We start from the raw sequence: 13263 nt of genomic DNA, 5'->3' as shown, positions 1-13263 counted from the left end.
CCTGCCAATATCTAGCATCAAATTTTGGGTGAGTTAGTAAAAGAGCAAGAAAAAAAGAAAGGAAAGAAAATAAGAGGAAGAGAGGAAAGGGAAGGGGAAAGAAAAGGAAGGGGAAGGGAAGGGGAGTGAAGACACTTGCAGAGATGCTTATGACTAGAGGAGCAAGATGAATAAATTTAAAAAAGCAAAAAGTGGTAGGAGGGGAAAATGATAGTGGAATGTTGCAGCTCTCGGCCTTCTCCTTCCTCCCTCCAACCTGCTCTAATGTGTATCAAGAATGAAGAGATAACAATGAAGCCATCTTACAACACCCATCTCACCCATTTTTCAGGACTGGAGAAAGGACTTTCTGAAGAGAGGATTGAAGAAGTGAAGATTGAAGTCTCTCCTACAGAGAATGTAAGTGGGATCCATCAGGATCCAGAGGAAAAGAAGCATGTGGGATGACTCAGAGCTATTTTCTGATATAAACCTTAAGCTGAAGTGGCAGATGAGTTTCTATATTATGTGGCCCAACTCATCAGAAGAGGGAAACATCTGGAGAGACACTGATCCATTTCTCTAAGCCCAAATGTGTGTGAAAGCCACAGTTAATCTTTAGATTCCAATGATAGAGGTAGTTTATTTGAAGCTTGATTTTAGGAGATAATTAAGAGAATTCCTCTGAGAGCAGTGTACCCACTCCTACCAGAGGGCACAGCTGGGGAAATGGAAAGTGCATATGTCTGGAATCAGAGCACAGATGCAAGTCTTAACTCTGGGGCATGGCCTTTGGCAAGTCACTTAATTCTTTTGAGCCTTCATTTCTTATTGTAATATGAAAGTAAAAACAAGACCTGTTGTTAATTTCTTCATTCACTTAAGACAGATTAAGTATATGATGGATGCTGGAATTGTTAGGGCCAGGGTTACTGAACAAAGAATTGAAATGTGCGAAAGAATTGAAAAAGCTTTTGTAAAATGCACAGCACCTTGGAAGCACCAGTTAATAGTTATTACAAAGATGGTTGGTTGTACTTCTATGCCCCAGTCTTAAAAATAAAGATATTTGACATTAGTCCTAGCTTCTTCCTCTAAAAACTGCAATGGGTTGTGACAGTTTACTCTTTTGTAAATGATTCCTTCTTAAATTCTCACCAGTGGTTCACAAGATGATTATTTGACTTATAATTCAAATAATATTGGCCTAGGAGAAATATTATCCAGAAATTATCTTAATAAATAGTTGAAAAAAACTCCACAGAACTAGAAAACAAAATGTAGGCACATTTAAAGTGAGCCAAGGACTATATATTCTTTTAACTTTAAATGATGACGCCTGTGGTAAGTGATTGCCCAAGTTATAATGAGTTCAACAAGCTCATTCTTGTGTGCTTTTTAAAGCCAAATTCATGTTTGAATAGTAATAGGGATCCTTTCTGGTAAATTGAATGTGCTGGGTGGACATGATGCAAATGATAACCTATCTTGACTTAAACAGCTTTCAAGGTATAGAAAATATGAGCAACTGAAATTCCTGAGAGAAAGTCACGACAACTCTGCAGAACGTATTTATAAATTGTTCACAACAATTTGGGGCAAGTAAAAATGTATGAGAAGCCCTGACCAGTTCGGCTCAGTGGATAAGCGTTGACCTGCGGACTGAAGAGTTCCAGGTTCAATTCTGGTCAAGGGCATGTACCTTGGTTGCAGACACGTCCCCGGTGGGAGGTGTGCAGGAGGCAGCTGATCGATGTTTCTAGCTCTCTATCCCTCTCCCTTCCTCTCTGTGGAAGATCAGTGAAATATATAAAAAAAAAATGTATGAGAAACTCCTTATAGTCACAATATGTACTAACATTAATTACATGTTTTGGCCTTTTAAATGGCACTAGATTAACAGTGAGAAAATTTTGAATGTTGTGTTAAGTTTTAAAATTTCTATTCATTAGATGTACCAACCTAAATATTTTAATTTTATTTCAATGGAAAATTTATTATGTTATTATTATTGTTATTGTTATTATTATTATTGTGTTTCCTGGTCCTCTCTCTAGTCTACTCATTTGGGGCACAAATTAAGCAATGTAGTTCCCAGAACTTAGTAGCCCATTTCATTTATTCAGAAAAATATTAAATGGCAGAATGACATAATGGTAAATGTTATACAATTAAAAATAATCATTTGTGCAGAACTTGTAATAATAAAATGAGATATCAAAAACTAAAATGGAATATGAAACCTCTGTTTTTACACAAATGAAATTGTTCTCCCTTGCCACTAAGTGACAAAATATCTTGATTTGCAGTGAAACCCAGTCTGTACCGAAAGGTAGTGTAACTGGCAGGAATATTTCTTTTATTAACAGGTTATGCTGTTTCCTAGTTTGCAAATATCAAAACTCCCTTTATTGGAATCTGATAGAGATTGCTAGGAGCGTTGGAGCAGGTACAATTCTCTTTACACCACTGGGGCCTTTCCTGACGTCAGATTCTTTTTTTATTGTTTTAAGCACTTTTACTTTCCCGATTATGCCCACAGGTAACAGGAAATAAGTGTTTCAAAGGAAAACTTGATCATGTTGGGAGATAACACAGATATCCTCACCCAGTGTGTGAGTGCCTTGAGGCTTTAAGTCGCTGCCAGAAGTACATATTTTTTTGATTGGTAACTGCCAGATGACGCTTCATCAAATATAAATGCAAGAAAGACTCAGAGTGCTCCATAAAAGCCTTCCAGCAGTCAGGCGGAGAAGAGCAGATACTGTCAGCAAGGACAGGAGATGGCTTTCAGGGTTTCAGTGTCAGTCTATCTCTTATTCAATGGTAGGTGATTTCTTCTTCTCTTGTTAACTTTGTGTCAGTGTAAAATGTGAAATGGATTTGTTTTCTCTGAATCCGTGAGAAGTTGGCTTTTCATAGTTGTCCTTCATGACAAAGATTAGAGCAAGGAATCTGAATTAATTTAGTTTCTTATGTAATGTATGTTCCTCTCCTAATACATATTTGCTTTGTAAAACTGAAAGGAGGTTAATACATTTTAACTACTATATGACAGCATCCTCGTGATTAAATCAGTATATAAATATATTCACGTTCTCTTAAATATTAATGTGTCCCTATTTTATATAATTATAACATAGTCAATGGACGGAATATGGATGAGAAACTGTCAAGAAGTTGCCCTACTTAGGTTATGGATCTCAAATGTAAATGGATTCAAAATAAAACATAAAGGAAATAAATAGAATAACTTTCAGTCTGTTGCTTATACATAGAAGGGGGCTTCATCTGCTAAAGATACCTTTTCCCCTTCATACAGCAATGGCAGCATTAAGTGAAGAAGTGGCCTTGAACTTGACACTCGCAATCAAAACCCAGCCAAGTAATTGGACAGTTAACAAAACAAAAGGTATTTTCTTTGCATTTTTGTATTTCAAGGGACTTCTTAATTTTTGAGAGAATTTGGATTGTAATAAGAGCAACATTAGAAATTGTTTAATATATATTTTATGATGAGATAATCAACTCTTAGCATGATGATGTTAAATCGAAGTGACAGGTAAATGGGTCTGCAAAAAATTAGCTTTTTAAAAGGAGGAAGTGAGGAAATTAAAGAAATGTCTCCAGTTACTTTTCCTGAATGTTAATTTAAACATGCCACATTTTCTGCTTGATTCATGCTTGGTTCCCTATAACTCACATGTGTCCAGGGGCAATTTGTCACCATTTTGGCATTATATTTTGATCTGTGACTATGAGCTTTGAAGCCAAAGAAATTATGGCTACAAAATGAAATCTTAATTCATGTCCCCTCATCTTTGGAAATATTTTTCCTTGTTTCTCTTGAGGGGCTTTTGTTGTTGTTTTAACATAGGTTATGTTTTCTAACTCCTCTACCCACTTTTTTATTTCCTATTTTATTATTATTATTATTTGAATAGCTTCCCACTGCTGTTGAGTATCAGCGTATTTTCAAACCTGTTTGAACTCTTAGATGTAAACTTGGAAAGCTTGCAACCTGCCAAGACCTGTGTACTGCATGGTTATGATTTTCACACAAATCACATACTGCCCCCTGATGTGGGGATCAGTGATGTGACATAGGACAGAGGAAATGCCATATCATGCTCTCAGAGACAGGCAAATAAAAAAGATTAAGTCAAATATTTTGTTTCTGAATATGAGGTAGTAATAATTAAGAATTCACTTCACTGCCCTAACTGGTTTGGCTCAGTGGATAGAGCGTCAGCCTGTGGACTCAGGGGTCCCAGGTTCGATTCTGGTCAAGGGCATGTACCTTGGTTGTGGGCACATCCCCAGTAGGGGGTGTGCAGGAGGCAGCTGATTGATGTTTCTCTCTCATGGATGTTTCTAATTCTCTCTCCCTCTCCCTTCCTCTCTGTAAAAAATCAATAAAAATATTTAAAAAATGAATTTCACCAATAATTTTAAATTTAAAAATGTATTTGAAATACTTTTGCCCATTTGAGTTTTTAAAATTGTATCTTTATTGTTGAAAGCATTACAAATGTTTCCCTTTCCCCTCACCACCACCCCCTGCCCCATTACCAGTAACTCTCTCCACCCTGCTCCCACCCATTTGAACTTTTTAAAAAAATATATTTTATTGATTTTTTACAGAGAGGAAGGGAGAGGGATAGAGAGTTAGAAACATCGATGAGAGAGAAACATTGATCAGCTGCCTCCTGCACCTCCTTCCCCCTCTGGGGATGTGCCCGCAACCAAGGTACATGCCCTTGACTGGAATCGAACCTGGGACTCTTCAGTCCGTAGGCCGAGGCTCTCTCCACTGAGCCAAAATGGTCAAGGCCCATTTGAACTTTTAAATATCTATTAATCTGCAAACCAAAATAAGTGTAGGGTTAGAATGACTTTTATGTCTTCCTGTCTTCTGAGCTTTTGAACAAAAAGGGAAAGAAATCTGTTTAGTAGAAAATAATACTGCAGAAAATTAAAATATGGCTTCTCTCTATGACTGAGTTCATAACATTATGCCCAGACCACTTTTTTCTTTCTTAATAGGGAACTGCAAGTAAAATTCTCCAAGTTACAGGTAATAACAATGAAAAAAAAAGTGATTGACTATATCTCTATCATTTTCCCTTGCTTTCTTGATGGAAAACTTTAGTTTTTCCTTGCTTTTTATTTAACCTGGATCCAGATTTTTATAGGAAAGATGAATCTCTATAGTATACCCTTTCTTTGGAAATGTCTCACATTTTCTAGCAAATCTTGATTCAGGCTCTAGTCTTGAAGTAGGAAGAACCTAGCTCAGTTTATAATGCAAAATTCTCACTGCTTCAGAATTAATTATTAAAATGAGAAAATAGATTAATGACTCCACATGAATGTGCATCTTAAGATATATATTATGTGTTATCAACCAAAAGGAAGTTCTACAACACGGAATCTTGTTGGTGTCTTAGTACTTAAAAATTTAGTATTTTCATTATTAAAAAACTCTGCCTTTTTAGATCTGAACAAATAAATAGGAGTGTCTTAATCTGCTTAGCAAGACAAATATTGTGCAACATAACTAAGGAAGAGGAGATATTCATGACATATTTATTCATAACAATGACAAAATAAAATGCCACTAAATCTACTTGAGAAAAATTTAAGAATCAGCAATGAAAGTATAGCAAAGAGGACTCAGTTATACAGTTTTACCACTGTGCTTTCCACTTCAGAAACCCCAGGGATTACATAGGCGTATGTCCTGAGTATATCAGGGAATGAAGAGTAAGCATCCTGAAGGAAATACATTTTGCCACATCACAGCTTCCCCCAGGGGGCTTCCCATAAAGAAGCTTCTGGACACTTGGCCCAAAAGTTCTATCAAGTGTGGTCACTTGCACAGTATAAGAGCTAGAAATCAAAACCCAGGTTTTTAAGTTCCAACTCCAAGGCTTTTCCCACTATTTCATAATGTCTCTTAAGTGAATAAAATTTCTAAATGATATTTGAAAGTATTGTCTTAACTATGTTAAGCCCGGGCCATAAGTTGTTTCTGGCTCCTTGTGTAGGTCATAACCATACCTCTTCTGAAATCAGTTAGAGAAACTATTCCCTTTTCAATTAGCCACTCATGGCAGTCCACACAAGAGGGAGTTCTCATCTCACGCTCCTCTGGGAAAAGAGAAATCAAGTTCATTGTCTCACAATTATAAACCCAAATCTTTCTAAGCGCCGACTTCTTAGGTGTAAAGGAGAGAATGAAAAAATTGTGTGAGATCTTTTATACTTATTAGCATTCAGGCTTACATTTCGGAAGCCTTGCCCTAGAAAGCCTCTAAAACTAGAGTTGATGCTGCCACCTTTTGGCAAACTTGTATCTATCCCTTACTATGTAGCTTCTAAAGAATGAAATTTACCTCCATCCCCTAATTAATTAATTATATGTCTAGGTGATATTAACCTAAGCTTTGTGAATATAACCTGCCAAGGGAACCAATCAATAGTTCAGTGGACAGAACAACCATAGAATATTAAAATTAAAGGTCTCTTTAACATGTTATAAAACTACTATAAAAATGTGACCCACTTCATCTGTTAATATTATTTCTCCTTTTTCCTATCTGACGGCACAGAAGGACCCATAGCCTTGAAGTTCTCACATCCTTGCCTGGAACACCACGATAGTTACTGCATCAATGGTGTTTGTGCCTTCCATCGTGAGTTGAAGAAAGCCATCTGCAGGTAATTTGCAAAGAACTGTCCAAGTCCTAGAGGCAGGAGAAGGAGAATTTATGCCTCTGGTGTTTCACACAGTACATTTCCACACACCTCTATTTTATGGAGCTAAAAGGGTACATGATCTGATCGTGACTCACCAATCCTCTTTGTAGTTGAATATCTAAGGAGTCTTTTTGTAAGCTACCTAATCCTCATTACTCAAAAATATGGTTCCCAGATTAGCAGCATCTGTGAACCTGGGAGCTTGTTAGGAATGCAGAAGCTTATTCTCCACCTCAAAACTACCAAATCCATATCAGCATTTTAACATCATGCAAATGTGATTAGGATGAAATGAGAGTTCTAGAGCAACTAAAATACTATTTTGATGATCATTGATTTGCTCAGCATCTTCCTATATAAGAGTAAGTTTTCTAGATCAAGGCATAAAGCACACGTACTATCTTCACTTCACCAATGAGGAAAGGTACATTGATATGAGGTCTTAATGAAATGATAATTGTGAAATACGTAGCTTCTTCAATACCTGCAACAGATTGGCTTTCAGTTGGTATTTGCATCTTCATTCTTTGAAACTGATCTTTTCTTTGTATTCCTGTCATTGTGAATCTTAAAATTATTCATTCTTTTCTTTTTGTAAAGGTGTTTTACTGGTTATACTGGAGAAAGGTGTGAGCATTTGACCTTAACTTCATATGCTGTAAATTCTTATGAAAAATACATTGCAATTTGGATTGGCGTCGGAGTATTATTAAGTGGCTTTCTTGCTATTTTTTACTGCTACATAAGAAAGAGGTATGGAAAAAAAACACAAAATATGAAGTCACTGGGTACTAATTCATTTTAACAGTATTTATTGAACCCCTACAATGTACCAGGTTAAATTTTTTAGTGAAAATATGGCTGCAAATCTGGCAACTTCCTACATATTTGTTTTTATACATTTTCTCATAAACTCAGATTAGCAGTAAAAATTTACCTGCAGTTGCAATAGGATAGCTCCAATTTCCCTCCATCCTCTGTCTGCCTACATCAAAGTTACAAATGAAGAGGCCAGTAAGCTCCACAAGGGTAGCAAAAAGTGTGTCTTGTTCAAAATTATATATTCAGTGCCAAATACTGTGCCTGGCTCACAATAGACACTGTGTATATATTTGTTGAATGAAGAAATCAAGAAATGAATATTAAATGAATAAAAAGTGTGGCAAACATGGGACATTTACTTCCAAAGAATCAATTGAAGGTATATTCAGAAGATATTATCTACTGCTAGAAGTTTAAGAAGATAAGCTGGATCCACTAATTATAAGTTACTTGTGTATTAATTCTTATTTCTGGTGTATCCACACTGGTAATTTTTTCCCTTAAATCAATGTAGCTAGGGAAACTCAAGAAATAATGTTAGCTAAATTAAAGAAAAAAGTATAAATACATTTCCCTGGCATACTCTATTAACTAAGTTTTCATTTTAAAAATGATCAAGACTGACTATCAAAATAAGAAAAATTTTGGTTGCTTAATAATTGCATCTTAGAGAGAATAAAATGTTATATCAATTATAGAACAATTCATATAAAATATGTTATATCAATTGATATTATTATGTCAATTGCCTAAGGAACCAAAAAGTGGGGGAAAAAAGGAAGTAGATATTTTAATGTTAATAAGACTGCTGCCTGAGGTCAGGTTCCCTAGAAGCAGAACACAAAATGGGGATTCCTGTGCAAGTGATTGGTCAAGGGATGCCCTAAAGTAGGACCTATGAGGAAGTAAGGAAAGCTAGAGCAGAGGAGGAAGGTAAGCAAAGATGTGGTATTAGCTAAAGTCGAGTCTCGGCCTGACTCCACAGGGTGATCTCAAACGTGAATGGCATTATAGACCTATCCCAAGAAGGTAAGGGATCTTGGTTTTAGTACCCTGTGTCATCAGCATGGGTGTCAGGATGCTCCTGGCAAGGTAGTAGGGCACAGACCAGAAGTCTCCCAGGAATTCAGGCAAAGTTCTCTGTGGGCCCAGGGAATCCTCTGGAGAAGGATACTGTTCTGGGTCTATTAACACCCATAGCCACTGGGGCTGGATCTCCCAATGGGTAAAAGGGACCAGCAACAACTGCTACCCCAGAACATTTATATAATCTACAATAAGGTATACAAACAGCATTCAAATTCTTATGGAAATCAATACTCTGTTTTAGGTGTCTAAAATTGAAATCACCTTATAAGGTCTGTTCCAGAGGAAGACCACTGTGAGTCCTTTGTAAGAAATTTTCATGAGGCATTTGTAAAAATCAGTGGACCCCAAACTGACATCTTCAAATGAAACAACAAAACTTCCCAAGCTGACTAGACTTGAACATGATGGAAGTTGGGATCATGATGAAATGAGAGAATACATTTCAACAGAAATCACTAGACTTTGTCATTGTTAGGATACCAAAAGAGCCAATGGAACAAGCTTACAGTGACAGAAGTCAAGTTCATAGTACTACTCTGCGTCTGTTGCTGTTGTTGTGTGGTTATTATTATTATTGCAGAGCGACTGAGTGCCATGCTTCTGACCATGTCAGATGTGAATTTTCATGGGAAGAATTATCAACCTTGCAACAAGTCAAAGCAATACCAAGCTTGGGCTCTTCATGTACTAGCTACCAGTATTTTGGACCACTGCTCCATGGAACCAATCCCAAACATGCTGCTTTCACAGTGTCTAAAAGAATGTAATGTCAACTATTAGGATAAGATCAGTGCTATGGCACCTTCAGTGAACCAAACAAGTGCCTGGAGTCTAAGCCAGAGACAAGAAAATGGAAGGTCCAAGGCAAAATACATTATACCCAGCTTGTGACAACATTGTGGAGCCTTTATCTGTGAAATATGGAATAAGCTAAAGAGTTTCTGATGACTGGAAGCTACTGGATATCAAGCCCTGAGTAGGCAAAACATTTCTTTTTCTGCATGGATTATAAAATGTTGTGTTGGACTCACTGGTATCCTAATGCTTATGTGTAGCACTTCCTCCTATTGTTAGTAGAATTACCTGGTGACTATTCATTTGGACTGAAATTCTAGAATTCTACTAATACATGAAATTCTACAACTGATCCTGAAAGAAAAACTAAAGAATTGGACACAGGAATTTTTTCATCAGCCAAAAGCATGTGGGAAATTTATCAACCACTTCTGAGTACTTGATAGCAGATTTGCACATAGAGTGAGGAAATGCAATAGTTATTCTAGAAATAACTACTTGGGAATTAGGGTCCTTCCTCTTTAATCATATTTTTTTTCCATGTAATTAGAATAATCTTGGGCAGGACCACTGATATTGTTGAGCTTTAATTTCATTTTCTACGGGGCCCTTCTAGCTCTAAAATTTGACCAGGGGAGAAAAAGCAATTTTTCTGTAACTGAAAAATTGGGATATTCTCAACCGTACCTCAAATCCAAAACACACCACTGTCTATCATCTGAGTGTATATTTTAGTGTTTGTTTGGTAAAATAATAATTTAAAAATTTGTTTTTAAATGAAGCAAAACATAATTTAAAAATAATGTCTATAACTTTTCTTTTAAATTCAATCTATAACTCTTGACTTTTTTCCATTGTAATTTTGATCAGCAAAACCATTTTGATCATGAGATGGGCTAAAAGAGGATCTATCATGAATATTCTTGCCATGATTGCCTAGGAACAAGCCTTTCTCTTATATTGTTATGACTTTCCATTCACTATTAAAACTTTACATTCTGCTTTCCTTTGAGTAGAAGGTATTTCATTTGCTTTGTTTTGCCTTCATAAGGAATTTAAGGCAGATGAATTTAGTGTCAGCACTTTCTGATTGTCCTCACAAAGTATGTAAAGGTTACATCATACCAGAAGTGGGGAGGTGAAGGTTCCTCCCAGTGACTCCAGGGACCACACCTAGAAAGCTATGCTCTCTCTGAGCATTTCAAAAAGGTGTTAAAAAGCTGGGGAGAGTCCAGGAAGAAACAATAAAGCTTAATTAAGGACTGCCTACTGATGAAAGAGGAATTAATGCTGGAGTCTGGAGAGGTTATAACCTAAAAAGTTATACATATTTGCTGTCTATAAATATTTCTAAATTACAAACACAATATAATTGAAATTACACAACATCAGACAAAAATTAAAATGTCCAGATTGCCAAACTGAAAAGCACATCAAAACAAAAAAAAACAATAGAGATTACAATTTTTTCACCTGTGGAACAGTATGCTAACCAGTATAAAATCCACCTGGTGAGACTATAGAAAGTTAGAGTGTGGCTCATAAGAAGCCACCTGTTTATGGTCTGTCCTACACATGATCTTGTGATCCCATTAACCCCAAGAGTTAAATTTGCAGGAAGGAACCTCTGGCATTCCTATGGAGCTAAAGCTGCCAATATTTATGTATGTAATCAGGACTTAAATGAAAAAAATGAAGAAATACAAGATGTTCCGCAAATATTTCACTTTTTTCCCCCTATGTGCAATAAGGCCCTGAAAGAAGTCTACCAGTGAATCCCTTGCATCAGAACTACATTTCCTCTAGCAATCTATGGATCATTAGGTGGGTGGCTCATTTGGGAAAGAAATGGAATATGTTCTGGCATTTTTTACTAAATTAAACTTGCCAAGGGGTTCATCAACGTCTTTCATTCCCATTTTGTCTTCTTCCTGTGTCTGCCCTTCAATTCTTTGAGAACACATGCCAGGACTTCAATATTCATGACTTAGCATTTTGAAGCATGATGGGGTTATCGGTAGAAGTGAAGTTCTTGGGGTGCCATGAGGAAAACAATTTCCTGAGGACCCCATGAGAGGATGGGGCTTCATAGAAAGCTTTATTGATGACGTAAAATTAAGAGGGTCTTCTCCAAGTTTTCATCTCTGTCTCTCTCGCCATGAAAAGCCCAATCTTGTTTTCAAGAGGGCCAGAATTAAGGCCACTGCCCAGAATTTCTGTTCCATCTTAAAGCCCAGACCAGTCCAGCATCTGTTTAGTTTAGCTTGTGTTCTCAGCTACAATCCATTGGGTGGTCCCATGGCCATGGGCCGGGTGGCGGCTTAAGGCCATGTGGCTATGGAGAGAGAACAGGCGAGTGCATGGGCAAGTGTGAGTCATGGAGCCAGAGAGCAAGTGAGAGTAAGCACTAACAAGGGCACTAGAGAGAAAAAGCTTCTTTGTCTGGGGATTTTAAGCAGGGGCTTAGATTTCATGCGCTTCTGATAGGGTTCACCCCCTAGCCAATCTATTGTTCCCCAGGCCAGACTGACAGACAAGCACCTTCCCTGCATCACCCCAATTTCACTGCACATGTGCCCATCTTTCCCTTTGTTAGATCCCTTCCCCTAGTGATTTGTAGGAAATGGACTAGGGGTTCCCTGGGGAGTGTGAAGCTGTAGCTTCCTGGTGAAGTTGCCCAAATGACCATGCTTATAGTGTCTGGCCTCCCCTTTGCTCTCTTCCTATTATTAATATTAACTAGCTAATTATGATGATAACAATGAGAGTGGGAGCAAACACTATAATTTCACTCATACTTGAGCCAGAAATTTATAAAAAGAAAACTATAGTTGCTTATTATTGTGTCTTCTTTCCCCAAATTAGTTTTTTTATAATTACATTTTTCTAATGTTTGAAGTGAATAAAATTATAACATAGTGTATCTTTTAGTGTTTCCTGGAACAATGCAAATCTAATCCTTTCATTTTGAAATGTCCTTTATGGAAGATTTTTATTCACTATATGTCATTGAAAAAAAAAAAAGTCTTAAGAAAACCTCAAGGCAAACACCAGCAATTTAAGGTTTTGATGTTGAACATAAAAACAATCCCTCTCTGCAAGAGATCATGAGTAAGCTATCTGACTTCTGTGAATTACAAAAATGTAGCACACTTCTGTGGTGTAATGTAAATATTGATATCCTGCAGCTCACACTCATGGTGAGGGTTCCCAGAATCTCTCTATTGCAAAATGCCACTCTTTGTGGCTTACATCATGGCTGCATGACATCAGGACACTAGCATCTGCCAAGATGAACTGGAAGTGTTGAAATTTAATGTGTCAGAGTCTGGCACTGCTAATCTGGGTGAGTCCACATTTCTGTTCCAACCTTTGTCACAGCCCTATTCAGTAGCACATGCAGAAGCATATTTTCTAAACTCAGCTCTAAATGTCTGTTAATTATTCAGTCAATGAATGTACAGCTCAGAGAAAAGAGCCCAAGCAACTAATTGCCTAAGAATTCAAAGACTAGACCCCTTAAGAATATCCACCTGAATAAATGCATCCCATCATCATATTTCACTCCTCTGCCCAAAATCAACATGATGGATATTCCAGATTGTGGGCAACACCCACAGCTTCCAAAGAGACATCTCATAAAGATTAGCAATGTTATTATACAGTAACAAGGAGAACTGAATCGCTTAGTCAGGGCTTATCTACAGACTTTATGTCCTTTCTTTGTAGTTTTTATGTCTAAGGTATTATTGGAGCTTAAATCATTTTGATTGAAATTAGGTGAAGATCACAGTCAAGCAAGTATCCAACTCGCCA

At 37.0% G+C, this 13263-nt stretch overlaps 1 protein-coding gene across 1 annotated transcript; it reads left to right on the top strand.

Moving 5' to 3' along the window:
- Positions 1–2762: 2762 nt before the first annotated feature.
- On the top strand, positions 2763–8948 carry EPGN (epithelial mitogen; the record flags this gene model as incomplete). Its single annotated transcript, XM_080673429.1, has 5 exons — positions 2763–2805; positions 3302–3391; positions 6594–6702; positions 7342–7494; positions 8894–8948. 5 exons carry the CDS (start codon positions 2763–2765, stop codon positions 8946–8948), a joined length of 450 nt encoding a protein of 149 aa, XP_080529555.1.
- Between the last annotated feature and the right edge of the window lie 4315 nt (positions 8949–13263).

The sequence above is a fragment of the Plecotus auritus genome (genome assembly GCF_963455305.1).
Source record: "Plecotus auritus genome assembly, chromosome: 1".
Classification (NCBI taxonomy): Eukaryota; Metazoa; Chordata; class Mammalia; order Chiroptera; family Vespertilionidae; genus Plecotus; species Plecotus auritus.
Note: the sequence above shows the minus strand (reverse complement) of the source record. Positions and strands in the feature narration are given on the sequence as shown.